General features: G+C 36.6%; 2 protein-coding genes across 12 annotated transcripts in view; one reads left to right on the forward strand and one right to left on the reverse strand.

Moving 5' to 3' along the window:
• Positions 1-22,504, forward strand: part of NAIP (NLR family apoptosis inhibitory protein) — a 63,034-nt gene extending 40,530 nt beyond the window's left edge. Inside the window, exons 14-16 of one of the 4 annotated variants that reach the window (XM_088796555.1) lie at positions 2,296-2,422; positions 4,235-4,435; positions 22,016-22,504. In XM_088796555.1, the coding sequence (XP_088652681.1) occupies positions 2,296-2,393 (98 nt within the window). In that variant the 3' untranslated portion in view covers positions 2,394-2,422; positions 4,235-4,435; positions 22,016-22,504. Of the gene's footprint in view, positions 1-2,295; positions 2,423-4,234; positions 4,436-22,015 lie in introns of those variants that run through there. The other 3 variants (XM_088796554.1, XM_088796551.1, XM_088796552.1) reach the window with 3 other exon arrangements.
• Positions 1,076-25,700, reverse strand: LOC109445593 (survival motor neuron protein). Of its 8 annotated transcripts, none has more exons than XM_019728079.3 (10): positions 25,526-25,686; positions 22,720-22,791; positions 21,129-21,248; positions 20,062-20,262; positions 19,739-19,894; positions 18,053-18,151; positions 17,174-17,284; positions 9,420-9,470; positions 5,449-5,474; positions 1,076-1,429 (listed from the first exon to the last, which is right to left on the reverse strand). In XM_019728079.3, the coding sequence occupies exons 1-8, from the start codon at positions 25,604-25,606 to the stop codon at positions 9,423-9,425; spliced, it is 888 nt and encodes a 295-aa protein (XP_019583638.3). In that variant the 5' UTR covers positions 25,607-25,686; the 3' UTR covers positions 1,076-1,429; positions 5,449-5,474; positions 9,420-9,422. The 8 variants fall into 8 exon arrangements, with proteins under 8 accessions (XP_019583638.3, XP_074184960.2, XP_019583640.3 ...); XM_074328859.2 differs by having other exon boundaries at positions 1,076-2,406; XM_019728081.3 differs by lacking the exon at positions 25,526-25,686 and adding an exon at positions 24,670-24,864.
• Between the last annotated feature and the right edge of the window lie 359 nt (positions 25,701-26,059).

The raw sequence follows: 26,059 nt of genomic DNA on the forward strand, positions 1-26,059 counted from the left end.
CTGCAGGACTTCATGCAGCCGCTTGAGGCCAACTCCTTTCAGCTCGATTGGGGTGGGGACAAGGTACCCAGTCAGAGGAGACGAATGGGGAGGGGACCGGAGGCCCCACGTGGAACTGTCCATACATTGGCCCCCTTCTAATGTGCAGAGGGTCTTGGCCCTAGTTGATACCGGCGCAGATTGCAGTCTTATTTGAGAAACCCTGGCTGTGCCCAGGAGGTCTGGCTGTGCCCAGAAAGACTGGCGGTGCCCTGGGAGCTCTGGCTGTGCCCAGAAAGTAGGTGGACATTGAGGGACACCTACTTGAACTGGGACATTACTTGAACTGGACTGGACCTTTTTTTTTCGTGAGCTGGGTTCCTGACACACGGCCCCTTGTGGAAGACGCTTGTCACACAGATTGTGAGGCAAGACCCTGGAGGTGTGGAGTGTGGGGACAGAGTCCCAGACAGCAGTTTCCAGGCTGTCGGCCTCGCATGGGGGGATGCTGGCTCGGGTGGTGTTTGGCCATTGGCTGTAGCCGGTTGGTCAATTGGCTGCTGATGTAACTGCCATGATTGCGTTGGTTGGCAGGAAGAGAAGTGGACGGCGGATTGCAGATCGTGTGGATCCTGCTTTGTGTGTCTCGCCCGGCTGCCAGTGAGAATGTAGTGGTATGACTCCCCTATCTATGGCTCCGTGGGTGTTCCTTTTTGGCCTCACCATATCCTGCGTTCTTATGTGGGGAGCGGAACCAGAGAACCTGCATGACAGCAACCTTGTTAGGCAGTGTGTACAATGAGCATATGGAGTCCAGGAGAGCAAGGCAGCCAGACAAGAGAAGGTACAGGGAGGAGAGTGACAATAGGACTTCCAGAAAACAACATACCTTGGTTCCTGACTGGCCAGCTCCAGTCCTTGGGACACTCAGCTTCAGCTAGGCTTTGTTTCCTAACCTTGGATTATCAGCAACATTATTTTACAATTGCTTGTATCTTTATAGTACTACCCACTGCCCAAATAAGCCTAAGTAGCTTACTTTTTACAGACTCCACCTCCCCATATGTATTTCAAAGAATACACAGATAGTCAAGACTTTAAAAAAATTTATCATTTATTTTTAAAGACATTAATAAAAAGCTTAACATACTAAGAAAGTTACAATATACACATACCGCTCAATCGCGATATTGACAGACTGACTTTTCTGCACTTTATGTGACCTTGAGTTTCTTTTAATCACTCACATTTCCATTGTTCAGTTATTCACACTGATTATTCCCTAGAAATAGAAATACCTGGCTGATTATTTAAACATGAGTCACATGTGACAAAGGGAAATTCAAATGACTGTGCCACTCAACCAAGTGTTCATGAAGAAAATGATGAAAATTTTGTTCACCATCAACCCGGGCACATCTATACCCTTCTCCTTGGGAGACAGCTGCACCTGAATTTGAAAGAAAAAAAGTCTAGATACAATTATGCAATTTAAAAATCTATTTTCTTACAAAATCGTAAAGAAAATGGAAAGCAATGCACTCATCAAGGTAAGTAAAACTAGAATAAAAATCTGGGAATACAAAAACTTAATGTAATACTAATTTCAGTCTTTATTGGATACATTAAATAGACACAAATTGTGAAATTCATTTGGAAGAGTAAATGGACGAGTATTTTTTAAATTTTTGAGGAACACTGGTATTTGATCTGTTTTAATAAAATTTAAAACATATTACAAAACAATTATCAAAATCGTGTTAAAAACAATACTGATTACAACAATGCAAACATTCTCCAACTACAATATAAAACTAAAAGGTGTTTCTAACTACCCAGGAATTAGAACATTTATTAAACATTTCCACAGTTGGAAACAAACCTAAACTTTTAGAATATCTAGAAAATTATAAGAATTCTACATAATAGAATCTACAGAATACAACTAAAGCGTTGTCAGAGGAAAATTTATGGTGTTAAAATATCCATTTTAATAAATAATAGTTAAGGAATTTTTAAAAAAACTTGAAAGCAGAAAGAAGAAATTAATTCCTGGTATATCATCTGGGTCCACGGGACCCAATTTTAGTTTTTGAGTTTCTTTTTCAAGCAGTCCTATTTGTAAGGATACATAACTCACTGTTTCCTAGGGGTCTGCTAAAGAGCAAAGAAAATTTACTTATTAAAAAAAAATTAATGAAACTCCTGTCTTATAATTATGCTACAACTCTACCGGCCTTTTATAAATTGAAAATATAGAATCTTCATGATTGTATTATTCCTTATTTTGAAACATTTTGTTATTCTTCATCCTAGGACTTATTTTAACTCATTGTGGCAGCCAGCCTTCAAGATGGTTCCCAATAATTCCCGCCTCCTGGTATTCACGCCCTGTTGTAATACCCTCCAGTTGACTGGGATGGACTTCTAAAGAATAAAAAAGGTGAGTGATGATGTGTGATTTAGAGACTAAGTTATACAAGTGGGTAGGGTGTTGCTCATTTTCTATTGGATCACTCACTCTGGGGAAGCCAGCTGCCATGTTGTGGATTCTCAGGCTGCCTATGGAGAGGCCCAAGTAGCAAGGTATTGTGGCCTCCTTACAACCATGTGAGTGAGCTTGGGAGCAGATCCTCTAGCCCAGTAGAACCCCGAGAGGACTGCAGTCTTGAGGCTGATGCTACAGCCTCATGAGAACCACCTAATGAGCAGCTCCTGGATTTCTGACCCACAGAAACTAGAGATAGGAGTCACCTAAAAGGATGATGAAATAAACTATCAGTCGTGAAATAAATCCTCACAATTATATCATCCTTCAGTTCTCTTATTCTATTGCCCAAAGTATTAGATTATCTTTCAAGAAGTTTGAATGTAAGTCGGGAGACTCCATCCTTGTAGTCTTCCCCACCCCCCAACCCAAGCTTTCCTTGAATACAGTTGAGAATTCAGACTTTTTAATTTTCTGTCCTTAACAACCAGGAAAATTGACAGAGGAAGTTACTTCACAATTATTAAACCAATTAGAAGATGAATGTAAATAGACAAGTAGCCAACATCTAGACCAGTGACTGGAAAACTATGGCCCAAAATATTTACTATCTAATCCTTTAAGAATAAATTTTTGATCCCTACTCTATACTAACCGTGACTGTTCATATAAAAATTGTTCATGTAAGCAACGTCTCCACTGATGTGTCTTCATAGTACATGGCATATTCTACTTAGATGAATATTTTCAAACTCAAGAATTAATATATTTCTGAGCACAAAAAAGGAACTATGGTAGAATCATCCAGTTATTCAACAGGATTTTATATAATATTTTGTGATAAAAACCTGACCCATCCCATTTTCCTAAAAGGACATGTGACAGTATTCTTTCATCTTTTGTGATGCTTGTGCATCAAAATTTACTTGATAAGAGTTTGTAAGTGAACAAATGTGGAAGACAGATGCATATATGAAGTAATTGGAAGGTTACAGATGATGTACAAATGAAAAACAGTAATTGGACTGATCATTCTAATTGGTGTTTATAAATGTAAAAATGAAATGTTTTGCTGTTACGCAATAAAGTTATCATCTGTCTACTCAACTAAATTATAAGCCATTAAGTTTTCAAAATCACTGCATTTTGATGAAGCAAGTGCATGAATAAACAAAGAAATTATAAATCTAGAATACAGTAGACATACATTTAAAATCTAGAGTCAGTATTTGTAAGGCAAATATATTCCAGGTCCACACATTACAGCTAGTGAACAGTTAGTTAGCTGCATTCAAAGAATGTTATACATTGTGGGTGGATACACACACACACACACCCCTATACATTCAAAACTGGGAAAATAAGATATAAACATTTGGGTTTGCTATATTTAAATTATTAAAATTGCTAACAAAAGTCATTTGCACTATCTCTTTATTCTTTTGTGTACTGTTTGTAAAATGACTTAAAAAGAAATACAGCTAATAATAATTCTCATTATTCATGGCAGTTATGTTCTAAAGAGTCACCACAAATGCTGCATTTATTAGTCAGCCATTGCTTCCAGAAGAAATAAAGGGCTAAGTTCCTGCAAGCCTAGTCACAGTTTTATCAGCTGATACATACATAACCTTGTTTTACGTGTGTTTCTGTTGAAAGACATGTTATTTAATATGTACTGTTGATTCATTAACATTGAACTGAACCAACAGCTCTATAACTCATGCCTCAATGAGGTGTATCTAACACATGTATTTTCTCTGTAAGGCACATCACAGCCTTATAGTACTTGGGAACACTAGACAACACTTTAGCACAATGCTTGACGGCCATTTTAAAGAGTGAAATCAAAAGGCACAAAAACATGAAAAATGTACCACTAAGATTGTGAAAAAGAGACTTGTTTATAGTAAGAGAGCTGAAACAAGGAAACAGCAAAGCTCAACCTCAACTGGGAACATCTGTCAGGTGACTGAAATTTTTCATCTCTCTGCACGTGTGCGTGAATGACAGGGAAAGTGCCATGAATACTGATTCTGGGGTTACGGATAAATTTTAGCAAGTAGGTAAATTTGCAAATACAGAATCTATGAATGAGGAAGATCTACTGTAGGTAAAATTTTAGCAGCCAAAATTTAAGAGAGCAAACACAAATATGTAAAATGATAATGGGGAAATAACCATATAGATATAGGAAAACAACTAAATGAAAAAATAAAGGCAGAAGAAAACCCAAAAGCTATAAAAAAAGGGATGAATCTGACGATATGAAAATTAAGCAATATGACTACATAAAAAACAAAGATTTCTGTCAAAATGATAACAACTGCTACCACTATTAGCAAAGTCACAAAAAATGACATGCTAGAAAATATCTACAACTCATATCACATACGGATGGTTTCCATTAACATATAAAGAATTCTTGCAAGTCAAAAAGGAAAAACATATATCCCAGCTGAAAGTGGGCGAAAGTGATGGTCATAAAGTTTTCAGAAAAGATACATACATAGCTCTTAAACGCATGAAAAGGTACTGAACTTCACGCTAAGGTAATTAAAAATACAATGAGACCATTTTCAACTATTAGATTGACAAATATCCAAAGGTTTGATAAATTATTGGCTAGACTGGGAAACAGGAAGTCAGTGTTAGTAGGAATATAAATTAATACAATATCTACTGAGAGCAATTCAGCAAAAACCTATTAAAATTATAAAAGCATATCCTCTTCAATCCAGCAGTTTTATTTCTAGAATCTAATTCTAGATTAGAATTCTAGATTCTTATTCTATTTATTGAGATAATCCTAGAGATGGATTCATATACCTACAAATAGCAAACGACCTAAATTTCCATCCATAAGAGCTCAATTAAATAAGTATGGTATACACTTATATATAAGAATATCCTGCAACTGTTTAAGTTTTTTACGCTGATATGGAGTACATATTTCAATATAAGAAATAAAAAGCACTTACCTGTTAAAGAATACTGTATGAAATACCTATAAAAACAAAAAATTAAAAGTTTAAAATAACGATAGATATCTTACTAATTTTAATTACATATTGTTTATTGTCAGTAAATGTACATAGCACAAAATATAAAAAATATAAAAAGGTGTATATACTGTGAAGTATCTATCCCTCACATGCCTTTGTCTTCTAGTCTCTCTTCAGGGGTAACTTGAGTATGGCCGAGATGATCATCAATGCAATACATACATGTACTTGTATGCGAATATATATTTATACAAATAGCAGGTAGCATAATATACACAGCTCAGCATTTTATTTTCATTTAAATATATCTTCCTATTAAAATGCTACACATAACAAGCAACAATGTAGTTTAAAAAAAACAACAAAAAAGAATTAAAAGAGTAAAGTGAATTAGTTCAAATTTTAGAATTTTTAGTTTATATAAAAGTAGCAATAAAAAATAACTCTTAAATAAATTATAACAAGAGGATACTCTAAAAATTAGTTAAGAATGGGGACATCATTAACTAGTGTATTCTGGGGAAGCAATAGGACAACATACTCATATGATGATCTACAGAACTATTTAGGATCTGAAGCCCAATATATAAAATTAATCATCAATGCACAAAAAATAATTCTACGGAACTATGTTAAACAAAAAAGCCCAAAATAGATTTATTACTGCCATGTAGAAATATATAAGAATCCCAAATTTGACATATTAATCTGATGTACTTGTCAGATATAGTGTAATATCATTGTTTAGTACATTTTGTTTTAACCATCACATACAATAGACTAATCTTTCAGAAAACATGCAACAACTGAAAATTAATTGTTCCAAAATGGGAAAGGTGATACAATGAACTGTATCATCCTACCAAGTATCCATGAGGAAAATGATAAAATGTTTGTTTAAAAATAGGGGGAATAGCTAGCTAGCTGGTGTAATTGTTTTCCTGCCATAGATTATAAATATAGTGGGCACAATATATGATACAACTGTTCTCAGACATTGGGCAACAGATAGCATAAGGCTGAGATCCTTGAGAAAAGAAACACGTCAGGTGAGCTTCGCTTTCCACCGTTTTCGGCTGGACACAATTCCCAAACTGCAGCATGGAAGGTGGAGCCTGAGCAGAGAGTACTGTTCTTTCTGGGTAGAAGAAACAGATCGGAGTTTGGGCCTTGGAATTAGGCAGCTGGAATTTGAAGAAGTAGGGTCTAGGGAGGAATTTGAAGAGAACAAGTTCCAGAAATTTGCATAGGATTTCCATGTAGGTTCTTGTCCAAATCCTAAATTATGCATGTAGGACAAAACACAAAGCCTGGAAGAAGCAATTGTTCAGTGGGAGGAGGAGGGCAAGAGGGGTGCTGAGAGCTGAAGAGAGAATTCTGAGCTTGTATGTACAGATTTTCATCATTTACTATAGACGTGGCCCAAACTAAGTCATTTCAACTCTGTGGGCCTGCTTTCTCATCTGTAAAATGGAAATAATAGTATCTAATTTGATGGTGTTACAAAGATTAAATGAAATAACTATACCTAGCATACACAGTAATCACTCAAAAAATAGCTAGTATTACTTATAAAGGGAAGAAAAACTTCACGTGGCAGTTTCTAGTTTCCTTCACAATATAAACTCAAACTAACATGTACCTAAGAGTCTACTGAATCCAAGATTTACAAAGATTTTTTTATTCTTAACCGGAAATCTATGTAAACACAAAGACTCATTATTAATGCTAAGGGAAACTGCTTCTTCTGCCTGGAAACCAAGAACTGATTTTATTTAAAGTGAAATATGGCTCAACTCTATATGTCATTTTAAAAAGTAAAAGGCCAATTTTATGGGTCACAATAAATACTAATGAAAAAATCAGAATTTCAAATCTCAAAAGTAAGTTTCTCCGAAAGCTTCTCCAACCATGTTACTTGATATCTTCAAAATGTTACATATATTCCCTTTTAATTAACTTTTAAAACCATTCATCTAATTGTAGGACTTGTTATAAAGGAGTCTTTAAAACTGGCAGGAAATAGAGCTGATGCCTAACTTTTCATGATGGGTGAAAGATCTAATCTGAAAATAACTCTGAAATCTATCTTCCATTTACCATTTTCTCTCTTCTCTGACATTCCCTGCATTCTATGCTCTAAGCCCATCCTATACTTTAAAAACTGTGCCAAATATTGTAGACATGATTAAGAATGAGATGTAGTGCCTTGCCTCTAACGACAGAGGAAAGACAGATATATGAACAAAAAAGATAATATAATGTGAAACACTATGTCATAGACGTAAGTAAAGAGGAGATTCAAAGAGGGGAAATTGTATGGATGGGGGGATAAGAAGGCTGAGTGGCATTAGGAACAGTGATAGACATTTGAGCTACCTTGGGCCTTGAAACACACTGTCCTAATTCTTCTGGCTTTGTATATTCTCTGTCTAGAACACTTCAACCCATTTCATCCCCTGCCTAATTTTTCTATTCACCTTTTTAGACTTGGTTGAATAACCTAGCTGAAAAACTTCAACTGAATGAAAATGACTTCAATCAAAGAATGAAATATAGGTTAATATACTTTCAAATGTGATGATCTATACAATTTAAAAAATAACCCTCCCATGAGTGCATCACCCATTCTAAAAGGCAAAAAACAATGTTTTTCAAAGTTTGCTTTTCAAGGCAACATGGACACATCTACCAAGAATCGTAGTAATATCCACAATCTTTAATCAAGTAGTCACAACACAGAAATTCACTCTACAGCTGACAGAATAGAATCAAATCACTACAGATGGATGGTATTTATTGTAATGTTATCCAGATTGCCCAAAACTACTGAACTACAGAAGTAGCATAACATATAGACAAACAATCTTGCAGAAAGAATATGTAAAAGCATTAAAAATGCTATGACATCCATATCAAAATATAGATGAGTATGAACTAAAAGTGTAATGTAATATGTGAAAAAGGAATACAATGATAGACACATAGCTTTTACTAATTTAATTTAAAAGTACCGAACATTTTTATTATGTACTTTGCAAACATACAGAAAATAGAAAAAAAAAGTACAATGAACATCCATGCACACACCACTTAGATTCAATAGCCATGTATGCCTCATACACACACAAACACATATTTTGCTAATCATTAAAAAATATATTGAGACATTTTAATACTTCTAAATCCTTTAGTATGCAAATTTAAGAACATTCTTTTACAAACTACAACATCCTTATCACATCTCATAAAATTATCCATAATTATCTAATATCATTTAAAATCCAGTCCATATTCCAATTTCCTCAATCCCCAAGTCTTTTCAAACCAGGGTCCAATCAAGGATGCCACACTGTATTTGGCTGTGGTGTCTCTTAAGTAATTTTTAATCTAGAATAGTTACCCACTCCATGCCATTTTTTCTTTCATAACACTGACTTTTTGAAGAAACGAGGTCAGTAATCTTCTACCATATTCTACCACATTGTGGAGCTGTCTGATCATTTCTTTTGTGGTGTCATTTAACTTGTTGCTCTATCCCCAGTATTTCTGGTAAATGGAAAGTAGATCTTAAAGGCTTTATTAAATTCCAATTACACTTTTTTTGACCAAAACACTTCACAGGTAACACAGTGTATTCCATACTGTATCATGAATTAAAAAGCAAGTCTGGCTGTCTGATCACAGTGATGAAAAGTTTCAATACTGATTCTAAAGATCTCTTTATTGAAAAGTATGTTTTACTTTCCACACTACCAACCAACAAGTATTTGGTGAGATGATACTGTGATGTCATGAGAATTCTAGAGGGCATATAAACCTTTTACCAAAGTCTTTAATATTGTTTTATATTAACTTTTCTACTTTTTAACATTTCAATTTTTAAAATGTTTTCCACAAACTGTAAAATTTATACAAAAGATTCACTTTTATGATGGCAGACTTACTCCTTAATTAAAATGTGAGCATCTTCCTTCTTTCTGATTTTGTTTGAAACCCTGTAAGAAAAATAAAGAAATTGAAAATAGTATACACATTTTATACAGCCGTGAATAAACATTTTGTTTCACATAAGACATTTTACTAATTCTATTTAAAAAAATATCATCGGAAAAAAAGTTTATAGTCTTCCAATGCTTTATTTTTTTTTTTTTAATTTTATTTTATTAAATTTATTGGGATCCAATGCTTTAAAAGTGATCCCACAGTAAATAATTAGGCTGTAATTAAGAAATTTCCTTCCTTCACTAAGTCCAATGATGTTCATGAGCCCACTTATACCTTATTTCCATCAAATAAAATATACAATTGTCATACTCATTTATTAAGATAAAACCGTTAAAGACCAGTGCTCACTAAACAAAAACATTTTAGAAGTTTTTTAAAACAAAAATCAATACTAAAATATGTACTGTTTTCCTGGTCAGACCTAGCCCAAATGTCCTCTCTCTCTCTCTTCTGCCCTCAATGCTTCCTATCTTTCCCTACATATATACTAGTTTTACACTTCACTGCTAATCTATGCCTTAGAGGTCCATAAGATTAAGAGAGATTTGTTACTAACGAGTACCAAAGTTATAGTCTATCTAATGTTATTCCAGTAACATTACTCTTGGTCATTTGCATTCTGCTTGGGTCTCTAGAGAGAGAAAAAGGCAGAGAGTAAGAGCTAAACCCAAACTATCTTGCTGCTCTTATGGGAACAGGGAACAAGCTGTCAGTTATGTGTGCTTCTGTGGAGCAATGGGTAAGAATCATTAGCTGAGGTTAAGGGTGTTTAAAAAACACTTTACATTTTTTAAAGTGTTAGAAAACTTGACAGTGAGTAGTGGCTTTTTAGTGGTAAAAAATTCAAAGAGACAAAAATACAAGATCTAGGAAACTGCAATTTCCTCATACTTTGGAATATAAGCATATGTTTATTTACATTTTCATTTATGCAGGATACAAATAAAACTCCTAAAAGTAAAGATCATTTCTCTGGAACAAGTCTGTGATAGGTTGGCCCTGAATTTGTGGCAAATATTCTGGGCAAGGCTGCTTTCCTAAGAATTGGTGCTTAAACTCATGAGAGAAACAGAAGCACCTATATTTTGTTGGTCAGGACCAGAGTTAAAAGTCCACTGAAAATCTGCTAGATTTTAATAACACAGTATAAGCAAGTACATGAAATAAGAATGTTTTTAAATACAATTTAGCCAACTCTAATTTTCATCCATGACATCCTTCAAATCAAATCTATTCTAACACATTAGTACATTCACATTTTTTAACTCTTGCTACCTAAGGTTCAACATTCAGAATGAATTTATTCTGAACCCAGCTTATTATGAACCAGGCACCATTCCAGATACTAGAGATCCAAGAGTTACAAGACAGACGAGGTCCCTGCTCTTATGAGGCCTACATTCTACAGGAGGCATACAGATAAACAGGTATGGAAAATCATACCAGGAATGATAAATGCCTCATAGAGAATTTAAGTGGGGTGATAAAACAGAGTGAGGGCATATCACTTCTAGATTAAACAAGGAAGGTGAAACTTCAGTAGATAGCTGAATGACAACAGACAAGTGAAATCTGGAAGAAGAACTTTCCAGACTAAAGAACAGCTAGTGCAAAGGCCCAGAAGAAGCTATAAACCAGGTATATATAAGGAAGAAAAGAGGCCGGTGTTGCAGGAGTGGAGTAAGGCAGAATGTGGAATAAGATGTGGATAAAAAAGTTGGCAAGATATACATCATGTAATACTTTACACACCAGGACAAGAATTTTGGATTTTAACCTAAGTGTGACTGGAAGCTATCAGAGTCTTGAAGGGACAAATATGATATGCTTTACATTTTAAAATATCATTCTAGCTGCTGTATGGAGAATGGATTTGGCAGAGTGGGATGGGAGATTTTATAAGCAAAAATAACAGTTGGAATCTGTTGCAGTAAGGTTAAGAGATGATGATGCCTTATAAGCCAGAATATATAATCTATTACAACCTATCAATAAAAAGACAAACAGCCCAATTTAAAAAACAGGCAAAGGATGTGAATAGACATTTCTCCAAAGAATATATACGAATGGCCAACAAGCACATGAAAAGATGCTCAACATAATTAGTCATTAGGAAATGCACATGAAAACCACAAGGTATCACTTCATACCCCCAGGATGGCTATAATCTAGCAGGGAGATCATAAGTGTTTGCGAGGATGTGGAGAAATAGGGATCCTCAGACACTGCTGGTAAAAATGTAGAATGATGCAGCCACTCTAGAAATAGTTTGGCAGTCCTCTACAGTAACCTTTTGAGCCAGCAATTCTACTCCTAGATATATACCCAAGAAAAACCTAGATTCATGTCCATATAAAACTTTATACACTAATGTTTATAATAGAATTACTCATGATAGGCCAAAAAGAGAAAACAACCCCATGTCCGTCAACTGATAAGTAGATAAACAAAATGTAGTATATTCACATAATAGAATATTATTCAACAATAAAACTGAAGTACTGATACATGCTACAACATGGAGGAAACTTGAGAAACTGAGGCTAAGTGAAAGAAGCCAGGCACAAAAGGCCACGTACTGTATCATTCCATTTATATAAAATGTGCAGGATAGGCAAATCCATAGAAATAGAAAAGTAGCTTAGTGGTTGCCAGAGTCTGGGAGTAGGGGGTATTGGAAAGTGACTGCCAGAGGGGTTTCCTTTTGGGTGATGAAAATATTCTGGTATTAGATAGCAACTGCGTAACTGAATGTAATTTAAAAACCACTGAATTGTACACTTTAAAGAGGTGAATTACATCACAATTAAAAAAGATAATATCATGAATGGGGTGGTAGCAGTGGAAAGAAAGTACTAATTGCCGGTTTGTGGCTTGAGAAATTGGTGCTACTAGTGCACCAACGTTTTTGCTTACTGAGATGAAAAGGGTTGTGTGGGATGACACTCAGTTTTGTTTTGGCTGCATTTAGTTTGAGATGTACCTAAATGGACATCCATGTGGTGAGGGAAAATAGGCATTTCGATAAACAAGTTTGAAATTCAGAGCTAGACAGATCTGAGAACTATCAGTACAAACATACCAGTGTAAGCTATGGAGTAGATGAGGTCACCTTGTGAGAGTTTATAGTTAGAGAAGACAAGGAGGATATAAGGTGGAAATAAGGAATTTCACTCAGATACGTAGTCCCCCCTTATCCGCAGGGGATACGCTCCAAGACCCGCAGTGGATGGACACTGTAGATAGTACCAAGCCTTACTATGTTTTTTCCTATACATATATACCTATGATAAAGTTTAATTTATTAATTAGGCACAGTAAGAGTTAAACAATGACTAATAATAAAACAGAACAATTATAAAAATATACTGTAATAAAAGTTATGTGACTGTGGCATTGTTAAGTAAAACAGGTTACCTGGACACAAGCACCGTGATACTGAGAAAGTTGATCTGATAACACAGAGGGCTACTAAGTGACTGACTGGCAGGGAGCACCTACAGTGTGGAGACGCTACACAAAGAGATGATTTATGTCTTGGCAGGAAGCTGGAAGACTTTATCATGCTACTCAGAACGGATGTGCAATTTAAAACTTATGAACTATTTCTGGAATTTTCCATTTAATATTTTTGGACTGCAGTTGACTAAGAGTAACTGAAACAGCAAAAAGTGCAACTGTGGATAAAGGAAGACTACTATATTGATTGGGAGGAGGAGGAAAAGTTGTTAAAGAAGTGTAAAAGGAGCAGCCAAGGAGGATGGCATAAAACTAGATTATATGGTGACACAGGAAGCAAGAGAAAAACATGTTTCAAAAGTGTAGTCAAATATATAAAAATGTTGTTGAGGGGTAGAAGCAGAAAATGACCACTGAGTTAGGAGTCTGGAGGTAAAATCTTAGTAAAGTAGGGAAAACACAAGTTCCACCTGATAGGCCTGCAGAGACAATGTGAGGTAAGGAAGAAATAGAGAGAACCCTTTTAAAAAGTTTGGCTGTGAAGGGGAGAAGATAAATGATGTGATAGCTACAGAAGGAGGAGGAGAGATGAGTAAGAAATGAGAAACTGAAGTGGCAAAAAGCTGACATTTGGGGAATCTAGGTGAAGAATACATGGAAATTCTTGCACTATTTTCACAACTTTTCTGTAAGTCTGAATTTATTTTTAAAAACAAGAGTTAAAAAAAAATAACACTTGTACTTTGGTTTGGCTATCTACCAAAGCTGAAGTTTCACATACCATATGACCCAGAGATTTCACTCCCAGGTGTGAAATGAAAACATAAACACAAAAACGTGTACACAAATGTTCATAGCAGCATTCTGCATTGTAGTCAAAAAGTGGAAACAACCTACGAGGTGTTATCACACAATACAGTGAATGTTTAAATAAAAAAAACTTATCACAGTAAAAGACACATTGCCATTAACCCCCCTCAAAATACTCCCCCTCACTTGGAACACACATATCCTATTATTCTTGCCACTTTCTGAAGAGTTCTGGACGTCCTCTTTCCTGAATGACTTTAGTTGCACTGTGATGGCTGCTGCCTCGATGTCCTGAATCATTTTGACTTTGGGGAAGAGCCAGGTGTCACATGGTGCCAGATCTGGTGAGTCAGGTGGATGAGGACACACCATAATGTTTTTATTTGACAAAAATTGCGATACCAGAAGCAATATGTGACATGGAGCACTGTCATGATGGAGGATGATTTACGGCACACTTGAAAACACACCTTTGCTCAACCGTAGCTCACACCCACCTACACCGAACAAGTTGAAACTTGTCACACACTGTTACTAAGGTTCAATGCGCCACTGTTCCGTTTGACGGCACTCAGCAGCAGCATTCATTGTATGTTTTTTTTTTTAAAGATTTTATTGGGGAAGGGGAACAGGACTTTATTGGGGAACAGTGTGTACTTCCAGGACTTTTTTCCAAGTCAAGTTGTTGTCCTTTCAGTCTTAGCTGTGGAGGGCACAGCTCAGCTCCAGGTCCAGTTGCCGTTGCTAATTGTAGGGGTGCAGCCCACCATCCCTTGCGGGAGTCGAACCGGCAACCTTGTGGTTGAGAGGACGCGCTCCAACCAAGCCATCTGGGAGCTCAGCGGCAGCTCTGCTCAAGGTGCCATGTTCAATCTTAGTTGCAGGGGCACTGCCCACCATCCCTTGTGGGAGTCGAACCGGCAACCTTGTGTTTGAGAGCCCACGCTCCAATCAACTAAGCCATCCGGGAGGCAGCTCAGCTCAAAGTGCTGTGTTCAATCTTAGTTGCAGGGGGCACTGCCCTTGCGGGACTGGAGGAGTTGAACTGGCCCATGTAGGAATTGAACTGGCAGCCTTCAGAGTTAGGAGCATGGAGCTCCAACCACCTGAGCCACCGGGCCGGCCCCCTCATTGTATGTTTTGATCACACAGTGATCACACATTTTACACAAAGGCTCCATGTCACACATTGCTCTGGTACGGCAATTTCTGTCAAATAAACATTACGGTGTGTCCTCATCCACTTTACTCACTGGATCTGGCACCATGCGACTTCTGGCTCTTTCCCAAATTCAAAATGACCATGAAAGGTAAATGGTTTGAATCAATTCAGGACATCAGGGCAGCCACAACAGCGCAACAAAAGACACTCATTAATGAGGACCTCCAGAACTGCTTCAGGAAGCGGCAAGAACGATGCGATAAGTGTGTTCTAAGTGAGGGGGAGTACTTTGAGGGGGATTAATGGCAATGTCTTACTGTAATAAATTTTCTTTTATTTAAACATTCACTGTATATTTTGATCACACCTCGTAAATGGATAAAATGTGGTGTGCACAATTAAATATTTTTTATCAATAAAAAAAAGAAGTACTGATACATGCCACAACATGGATGAATCTCGAAAACATTATGCTAAGTGAAACAAGTCAGACACAAAAGATCACATATAGTACGACTCTATTTGTTAAAACTGTCCAGAATAAGCAAATCCATAGAGAAAGTAGGCTAGTCACTGTCAAAGGCTAGAAAGATTGGAGAAAATGGAATATGTGGGGTTGTTTATAGGGGGTGGAGGCTGGGATTGAGGGATGCAGGGGCTAAGTAATGAAACTATTCTAAAATTGATTGTAGTGATGGCTACATAATTGTGAATATACTAAAATCAAAACCGTTGACTTCTATACTTCAAAAAAATGAAATGTATGCTATGTGAATTATATGTCAATAAAGCTTAATTAAGAAAAAATTTATAGCAACACTATTTTTAAAACCCCAAATTAGAAACAACCCAAATGTCCATCAATGGTTAAAACAGATTATGGTATAATCATACAATGGAATGCAATACAGATACAACTACACAAAATAATGTAGATTAGCCTCACAAAGTACTGAGCAAAATAAGCCAGCCACAAAGGAGTACATGTATAAGTCTATCCATTAAAGTTCAAAATAGGGCAAAACTAATCTATGGTGTTGGAAGTCAGGAAAGTGGTTACCCTTGGGAAAGGGACTGGTAATGACTAGAAGGGGACAAAGAGTTTTGGGATTGTGATAATGTTCTTTTTCTTGATATTGGTGCTGATTACACAAATGTTACTACTTCATGAAAATTCATCAAGCTGTTCACATCTGTGCGCTTTTCTACATGCATATTTCATTCAAAAGTTTACATTAACAAACAAAACCACGAACCTATACATAACATGACCCTGAAAATAAATAAAAATTCAGTGCATCTGGGTAACAGAGCTATGGATGAATTTTCCCCTTTTCTCTAAAAATTTAAAAGTAAACATAAATTACGTCAAAACTTTGTATGTATTATACATGATTTTTCAGAATATTTCGTAATTTAAAAGCATGCAGAGAAATTTGAAGTGCAGAAGAAGGAAACTTAGGAAGTCAGTCAGATGACTGGTCTCAAGACAAATTACAAACTGTTAATTTGTCACTTTTCATTACTGTTTTGGTCATTAAAAGGCAAATTTCATGATATAGTACAAATTTATCATGGTTATACCACAGTGGAAGAGTAGCTTTTAAATAAGAATTATTAATGGGGACAGGGACAGCTGACACACTTAAAAAAATTACACTTTCAAGTGAGTTATTTTCTTACGTATATTAATTAACTAAAAATTTAAGTGCCTACGATAAAACATCATAATCTTAGTATGGAATAATAGTTTCCTTTTTAAAAATTTTAAAAATTTCCTGAACTACAATAGGATATGTCTGCAACAGATTGATATATCAAATGACAAGTCTGAAGCTTCAGTCCCTAAGGTCCAGTTTGGCATTTATCACCCCAGACTTTCCTTTATGTACAAAAAGAATCTAATCTTTTTGTCTTTCTTCTTTTTGGGGGACAAGATATTATCCTTTTTTTTTTTGTTCCGTCTCCCACAATCCATTTTATTCCAAAACAGAAAGACTAATGAGATTGGAAAATAACTTAGAGTGTCATTAAATTAGAAGATGTATAATCAAAATTAATAATATGAAAGATTCTTAAATGCACTGCAATTAATGGAAACAATACAAGAGTAACTTAAGCCTTAGACAAATAGTTGTATTTTTTAAACTTTAAGATAGTTTTTAACCCTTAGGATCTGCCTAACATAACAAACCACCCTTTAGTCACAAACACAGAACCACAAAAGTGATTGTCAGGGAAAGATACTGAGTGATCACTTACCATATAGTAACCAGTATGATAGCCACTCATGTACCAAGAGATTAACATGCTTCCCAAAGCATCAGCATCATCAAGAGAATCTGGACATATGGGAGGTGGTGGGGGAATTATCTGGAGATGGAAAAAAATATACTTTAAAGTCAGTAAACAAAAATGTGAAGTGTGGAGATTCATTTTATGGAGGGAATGCTGGATGTTAGTTGTATCTTTCTCTACATTCTATGTAATTTATAGAAAAAAAACGTCTGACATTTGAAGACCAACAAAATTAAACTGAACAAGCATCAAAAGACAATATGTCACGTAAAATGTTTAAACATTTTGCTTTAATCAAAACGATTTTTCTGTTCCATTAGAAGTTATGGGTAAAAGACCAAGCATAAATATTTTGATGGTTTTCCTCAAAAAACACAACAGCATTTCAAATAAGGTCTGGGTAAAACATCTGCACTGCCCCGATACCAACACACAGTTTGCCAAGAGTGTCTTTATATCTAGCTTATTAGTCTACCATCGATATCTGCATAGTCTGTGAGATTAGAAGCTAACATTCAAGCATATCTAGAAGGGCAAAACATAAATCCTTATGTGCAATATAATTAAATCCTTTCAAATAGGAGTTACCTGGCTATAGAATAAGATACAACCTCTGCCAGGAACGAAGAAGGCAATATAGGGCTAAGTGGTGGGGTTATAAGAGAAATGAGTCTGTGTAGCAGAAGGGCATTAAAACAAAATACCTGAGGTTTAGTTCAAATTTTATCCATTAGAACCTGGCCCTGGGGATGGTCTAAAATGACAATTCCTAATGACTTATGTTCTGCTAAACCTCAAACTATGTATGAAAGAAAAGTTTAATCTGAATTCTTTTGCACTTACTGGTGGTCCAGAAGGAAACGGAGGCAACCAGCATGATAGGAAAGGTGGTGGTGGTGGTGGTGGTGGTGGTGGTGGTGGGCCATTGAATTTTAGACCTGGCTGTAAAAAGTATTTCAAAGAAAGACTAATTTACCAATTTCAATATGAAAGGTAGAAAAGATTCAATGTCAAAAGAATTAAAATCACTGCCCAGAATATCTATATTATACGTATCCAAAAGATTAAATAGAATTGCATGTACCAAATGCTGAAGTCAAACAGACTCATAAATCTAGATGTTTCTCATTTCCTTTCTATACACATTCAGGGAGTAAAACCAAAGTAAAGATTTTTAATTATCAATACCTAATAAATCAAGAGATAGTGTATTTAGCAAGATATTTCAATCATAAAAGACTATATCCCTCACAATTTCATTAACTAAATTGTGTAATCTTTTTATGGATGTCCTTTTAGTAGTTACATATGCTTAAAGCATATATTATAAAAAATCAGTAAATCTCTCACTTAAGAAAAATTAGCCAAAACCAATGAAGCATGATATGTATATGTAAATTAAGTTTTGATCATTCTAGAACTAGTATAATGTAAACCTCAAGAAGGATCTCACAGGGCCGGCCCGGTGGCTCAAGTGGTTAGAGCTCCATGCTCCTAACTCCGAAAGCTGCTGGTTCAATTCCCATATGGGCCAGTGGGCTCTCAACCACAAGGTTGCCAGTTCGATTCCTCAAGTCCCACAAGGGATGGTGGGCTCTGCCCCCTGCAACTAAGATTGAACATGGCACCTTGAGCTGAGCTGCCTCGCGGATGGCTCAGTTGGTTGGAGCATGGGCTCTCGACCACAGGGTTGCCAGTTCAATTCCTCGACTCCCGCAAGGGATGGTGGGCTGTGCCCCCTGCAACTAGAAATGGCGACTGGACCTGGAGCTGAGATGCACCCTCCACAACTAAGACTGAAAGGCCAACAACTTGACTTGGAAAAAAGGCCTAGAAGTACACACTGTTCCCCAATAAAAGTCCTGTTCCCCTTCCCCAATAAAATCTTAAAAAAAAAAAAAAGAAGGCTCTCACAGATAATCTTAGGAAAAGTTTTATTAAGTCATGCTTGATTTTTTTATTTTTTAAAAATTATTATTGCCTGAATACCATAACCTCCAGTGAAGAAATCACTGCTTTATACAAAACAATCAGAGAGGGACATACCTACTTGGGTTCCATGATATAACCTAAAATATAAATATTTTTAAAGCTGATTTATTACTTATAACCAAAAGAACCATAACTGAAAACAGTATTTACATTTTAGTCTATAAAACAATCTGGGAGCTCCTTAGGATTTTACCTGTATTAGATGCAAATACTGTATTCTCTTCTAATTTTTAGTCTTACACAAGTGACTAGGGACTACAGCATAATGATAAAATATCATTATTTCCTAGCTTAAGTTCACTATATTATTAGTCTAATATTTAATACTCCATATAAGTAGTTGGAAAAGCCTTTCATTATAAACTATTCTGCATTACTATGTTATTTCCTTTTCAAAAAATTCTCAGTTTGTATTTATAACATCTACAGAAAGCTACAAAAGTTTCAAGGGAAAAGCTACAATTCTCTTAATGCAGGGGTAGAATGTTCCAGTATTATTAACTATATCCTGGGAAACTTTTTCTGTGCAGAAATTACCTTTCCTGGTCCCAGTCCTGATCCTGGCATGGGGGGTGGTGGAGGGAGAAAAGAGTTCCATGGAGCAGCTTTTGACTTGATATTATTTGGTTTATTTCCAGGAGACCTGGAAGAATTCTCACTTTCATCTGTTGAAATTTGACTTTCATTTTCATTCTTTAAAAAGAAAAAATATATGCATTTTTGTTATATAGATGTCTTTAAAAAAGAATGTAATGACTCAGTGGATCAAACTGACAACTAGTTATACTATTTAGTTTCTCAACTAGTCTCTGCTTTCAAGAATTCTTGTTTTTGTTTTTTTTTTACTTTGGTATCCTTACCTCCTGAGCACTCTGTTCTGTATTATTAGCTACTTCAGACGTTGGGGAAAGTAGATCGAACAGATTTTGCTCCTCTCTATTTCCATATCCAGTGTAAACCACAACACAGGTTTCTCTCTTAAAATCAATTGAAGCAATGGTAGCTGGGTAAATGCATCCATCTTCTGACCAAACGGCAGAACATTTGTCACCAACTTTCCACTATAAAAAAAAAAAACCCAAAGATACACACACAAATTTCTTTTAAAGAGGGTAAACCATAATCTTGTTTAGGTGGGATAGAGTGGGACAGTCTCCAGTTAGCTTATCTGGAAGGCAGAATGAAACAGCGAAAAAGACTTGAGACCAAAAACACATACATTTGAATTCTAATATAAATACGATTCTGCTGTTTATATAATCATGCATATAACATAAATTCTGCCATTTTTATAATCATGGATAAGTTTCTTAATCTCTTTGAGTCTTATTTTCCTTATCTAGTAAGTGGATATAATATAATCCATCCACCTCACTTACTTGTTGTGAAGAATAGAAAGGAGGGAATGTGTGTAAAGACTGGACTGGAACATAGCAGATGCTTAACAAATATTAGCTCTTTTCCTCCTTGGTAATGATGAAAGTAAAGTAACTAATGAGACACCAAAATATTTAGCTTCCTGGTCTAGTTTTAAATGGCAGAAATGAGTCTACCCAGAATTTTTGGTTTCCCGGTATTAATGGTTTTAGGGGTTTTGAAGGGAAAATAAGGGTACCCATCTCTCGTTTAAGAAGTAAAACACTGCCAGTTCAGTTTAAGGCCCTACGATATTCCTCCCAAATAGCATTGTCTCCCCCCACACAAAGTAAACACTGTCTTGAATTTAGTATTCATCATTCCTACCTAATTCCTTATACTTTTATTGACATGCATGTTCCTGAACAATAGAAAGTTTAATAGTTGTTTTAGAAATTTTATTACATGTCAATGGAAAACACTACTAACCATTTAAGTAAAAGATATTTTACACTACTTAGTAACAGTATTAAGAAATTCTTTGAAGTTAAATCTCAATGTTTTAAAATACCTGCTTCAAGGGAGTTGTGGTATTCTTTTTTTGGCTTTTATTCTTCTTAGCAGGTTTTCTTTTAGGTGTACTTTTTGGTTTATCTGATGTTTCAGAAATGTGACCATTCTTTAGAGCATGCTATGAAAATACAAACAGAAATGTCCATGTTACAGAATGATACAGAAAAACTCACAATATAACTCAGTCATTATAAGCTAGTCTTAAGGCCCTACCAACTAGATAGCCTCTATTTCGGCTTTTCATTATCCCATGTGATACAGAAACTGCTCTGAAAGGCATCATATAGCTGATTATCGGCTTTCAAGACCCCTTGAATCAAACCTCCTCACTCTCAACCTTTGTGTAACATTAGCCTCTGATAATCATCTTTCTTCTTGATATTCACATTTTGGATGACACAGCCACACAGGGCCCCAATGCTTTTACTACTTCTCTGATCAACTCTTAAACATGGGCATTCTGAACAAAATTTGGCTTTACCTGATTACGATCATCTATTCCTATCTATACTTCATTTATAACCTCTATGCAAACAGACTTCCAAAGCTATTATCCAGCTCTGACTTTTCTCCTTAGTTCAATCCAACATTGCCAATTACCAATTTTATATCTTCCCATTTACCTCAAACTCAACACAAGTGAAAGCAAACTATTTTGTTCTCAAATCAGTTCTTTTCCTCTATTCAAATTATTGCCTCCTACAATGTCACCAACCCCATTCCACACTGAGCCTCCCTTTAACCTGCATTTTATAGAACTCTCTTGGTAACTCTGAATTAGTGCAGGTCTAGTCTAAATGTATACTGGAAAGCATGTTATTGACAAATTTAGAATTTAGCTTCAAAGATGACATACAAGTTTGATCTCTTTACCTCACGCTACAGGAACAACTATAGGAATGAACTGGACTCTGCTTAGTACTCGGTATGCGTGGATGCGCTCTGCCTGGACCACTGATGGTTTACACAAGGTGCTCAGTGAGACCAAGTATCTCAGACAGTGAGTAAAGTGATGTTGAGCAACTGTGTTAAGTTCTTGTTTGGGCTAAAAAAAACATACTACACCCCCTAAAAGTACTGTATATTCATTCATACCATCAGGAACACCCAACTTGATACCCAACTCACTGGACTTGGGGAAGATTAAGTTAATGTAACATAATATGTAAAGCACTTAGAACAGTGCCTAGAACATTGTAAATACTCTATGTATTAATTACTATACTATTGCTATTTATCATCTTTATTTCGATAAAGGTTTGCTAAATGTTTAAAAATTATAATTCAGACTGTCTTTCTACTATTCTGAATTAGAAGCCTTCCATAGTGTGATGCAATGTAAACATATTAAAATCAACAATGTTTAAAATTCTAGTTACGAGTAAACTGTCTCTGTTAAAGGGATGACATATAGACAGGCTACCTACCAACTTCTAAGGAAGGATATCTAATTTAAATAACCCATGTCATCTTTTAATCTTCAAAATTAGAACTGAATAATATGTACACTTTACTGTAAATATGTTATTGATTTTTTTTTCCCAAGTGAATAACATGAGGAAACAAGGAAAAGAGTAAACATTTTATACCTTAAACGAAGCCACAGCTTTATCGTAAGCTTTTATCAATGCTGTATCATCCCAAATGTCAGAATCATCACTCTGGGAAGGGTGAAGAATAAAAACAATTCAAGTTTGGATAGGTAGCATCAAAAAAAGTATGTTACTGCTAAGAGACATCTTAATTCAAACATAATAAGTTTAAACTAAAAATGGGTATTTAAAATCCTAATTATAACCACAAGAAACCTAACTTGCTTATAAATTATGTGTCATTACCCCCAAACTAGACACACGTAAATGTTCTAAGAGGTATGCCATGAAGTGAATGCTTCACAATTTAATCCCTATCCACTGACCATAAGTGGATTTGTTCAAGGGTAACTCACATTTCAGTCTTTTCTAAGAGCAGATAAAGGGTTTAATTTGGCAAACCAAGGATAAGATAAAGGGTTTAGTTTTAGTGGGAAAACATCTGATATTAAGTAATCTGGAAAAAACCTAAATATCATTTCTATTTTTCAATTTAAGTTTAATGAGTGTTTAGTAGGATTTAAATTTATTTAAAAAAATATATATTTTTTTGTGCCGGCCCGGTTGGAGCTCTGTGTTCCTAACTCCGAAGGCTGCCAGTTCAATTCCCACATGGGTCATTGTCCTCTCAACCACAAGGTTGCCAGTTCAACCCCCACAAGGGATGGTGGGCTGCGCCCCCTGCAACTAACAATGGCAACTGGACCTGGAGCTGAGCTGCGCCCTCCACAACTACGATTGAAAGGACAACAACTTGACTTGGAAAAAAATCCTGGAAGTACACACTGTTCCCCAATAAAGTCCTGCTCCCCTTCCCCAATAAAATCTTGAGCACCCACTATCCATGTATCTACTAAGTACTCATCATTGAGAGGCTCATGAAATCATGCTACCTGCTCACAAGAGATGGTCTAATAAGGGTTTTAAGACATATTGTCACACAAAACAAACAAAAAATAGAAAACAAGTATCATCAAATATCAAAATGTGAAGTATAAACAATGTTTTAATTAAAATAAAGCAAGTTGTAATTTTTTTTTTCTTAAGAGGGGCGCAGCTCACAGTGGCCCATGCTCACAGTGGCCCATGAAGGGATCAAACTGGCAACCTTGGTGTTATTAGCACCACGCTCTAACCAACTGAGCTAACCTGTCACCCCCCTCAAGTTGTAATCTTTTTGGTGGTGGAGGGTCTTGCATTCAGTTTGTTAAAAATGCAACACCTGTGGGGCGCAATAAGCTGAAGCGCAATAAAATGAGGTACTCCTGTACAACCCACTACAGTAGTAAGTAGTACCTCGGTTTTCGAATGTCTCCGTTGATGAACATTTCAGTTACAAACGTTGTAAATTTTATGGATCTGTGGTATCATTAGATAGTAAAATTCATGCTAAATTTGCAGTTTTAGAGGTTGATTTTAAAGGTCTGGAATGGATTAATCCATTCTGCATTACTTTCTATGGGGAAACCGTGCGTCGGTTTTCTAATGTTTCAGAACTCGAACAGTCTTCCGGAACGGATTATGTTTGAAAATCGAGGGACCACTGTAATTTCCACTGTTGGTTTACTCTGCGCCTGCCCTCACACACCTGAATTGAACTTAGGTAGCGAAGAACACAATCATGCTGTCTAACCTCCTTTAAACTCATGATCACAAATCTCGAGTAGGCCTTTAATGTTGCCTAGCAGAATTTCCACTACATTTCCCTGTCCTAGAGGCCTACTTCCTACTTTCTTTCTGCTCAAAACTCCAACACCTGCCACATCCTCATTCCTGGATTGATGACCTTATTTCTTTTACTTAGAGAACAGAAACAATCAAAAGAAAAGACCACGTTCACAATCTCCCACTACCATATCTGCCCATCCACACAGACTCCTCTGTACCATACAACCACCAGGTTAACTGTCAATGTTCCTATCAAAGGTCAAATCCATCCCCTCTTACCTTCTCTAGAACAGGCTTCAGCAATTCTCTCTCCTGCATCATCAATTTTTCCATTCTTACTGGATCTTTCCTATCAGCCCACTAACATGCTGAAACATGTTTCTCTCATCTTAAAAAAAATTAAGAATCCTTTTTATCTCACTTCCCCCTCCATCTATTGACCAATCTCTGTACTTTCTATTTATAATAAAATTCCTGGAACTATTTGTTTACAAATGTTGCCTTGAATTTCTCCTCTCCCACTCTCGAACTCCAATCAGATTTCACCCCCACTATTCCACCCCAAATTAAGCTTCTGATCTTCTCCTTTATAAACCTACTCTACTTGCAGTCTTCCCCATCTCAGTACATCCGTAAAAGGCAACTTCATCTTTTCAACTGTTGAAGAGTCTTGAAGTTATCCTTGACTTTCCTCTCACAAACCTGCATTATCAAATCCATGTGCAACACGTGTTGCCTCTGATTTCAAAATATATCAAGAATCCAAGTACTTTATTCTCCTTTGCTGACACCTCGCTTTAAGTCTAGGTCATTTCAACAGACACCTGATTTCCCTGCTTCACCCTGGCCTGCCCCCCAGCCCCCCCTCCCCAGTCGGAGTGTAAAAACCAAGATACGATCAAGTTGTGGTAGGACCTCGGCTCAAAGCCATCAGGCACCCAAACTACGCGAGGAAAGAGCTTGCGGCTAAGGCTACCAAATCGGGAAAGACGTAGAATCACGAGGACCACAGTCCTGCCGTGAACGGACTGGAAGATCCCGCCCCGTGGCCGGGGAAGGATCGCGGGGTCGGGAAGTGGGCGCTCGGGGCCCGCACGGGGCGCGCATCGGGCGGCGCAGCCGGCCGCGACCTCACCTGGCCTGTGCCGCGTCGGAACAGCACCGAGTCCTCCTGCTCCGGAACACCGCCACCGCCGCCTCCTCCCCCCGTCGCCATGGCGAGGGTACTACGGGGCTCGCGGCGTGGGCTCCGGGCCACCGAGAATAACGACTTCCGCTGCCCCGGGCCTCTGGGAGCGGAAGAGTACGGTGGCCCGAGAGCGAGCGGGTGTCTGCGCGCTGTTTACGGATGGTCGCCGTCTTGCGTCGTTGGTCGCGTTGGTTTTTCTTTTCTGTGTTCTCTCAATTCTTTGATTTCACTTTTTCGTATATTTGTAAAATGATTCTGCCAGGGTGTTTTTGTTTTGAACAATACATTTTCTTAGAAAATAGTGTTCGTTGCAGATAATTTAGAAAATATGGGTAAAGCAATTCAATAACAATCAGTCCAGAAGTAACCAAAATAACTATTTTAAAAGTACACCGGAGAGTTTTTCTAAATTTTATTTTCACAACGCTACGAGTTAGGGGCTCGTATTCCTATTTTAAAGACGAGGAAACTGAGGTACAG

Source organism: Rhinolophus sinicus, chromosome 3 (genome assembly GCF_057876585.1).
Source record: "Rhinolophus sinicus isolate RSI-liver-muscle chromosome 3, RSI-T2T, whole genome shotgun sequence".
In the NCBI taxonomy this organism is placed as follows: Eukaryota; Metazoa; Chordata; class Mammalia; order Chiroptera; family Rhinolophidae; genus Rhinolophus; species Rhinolophus sinicus.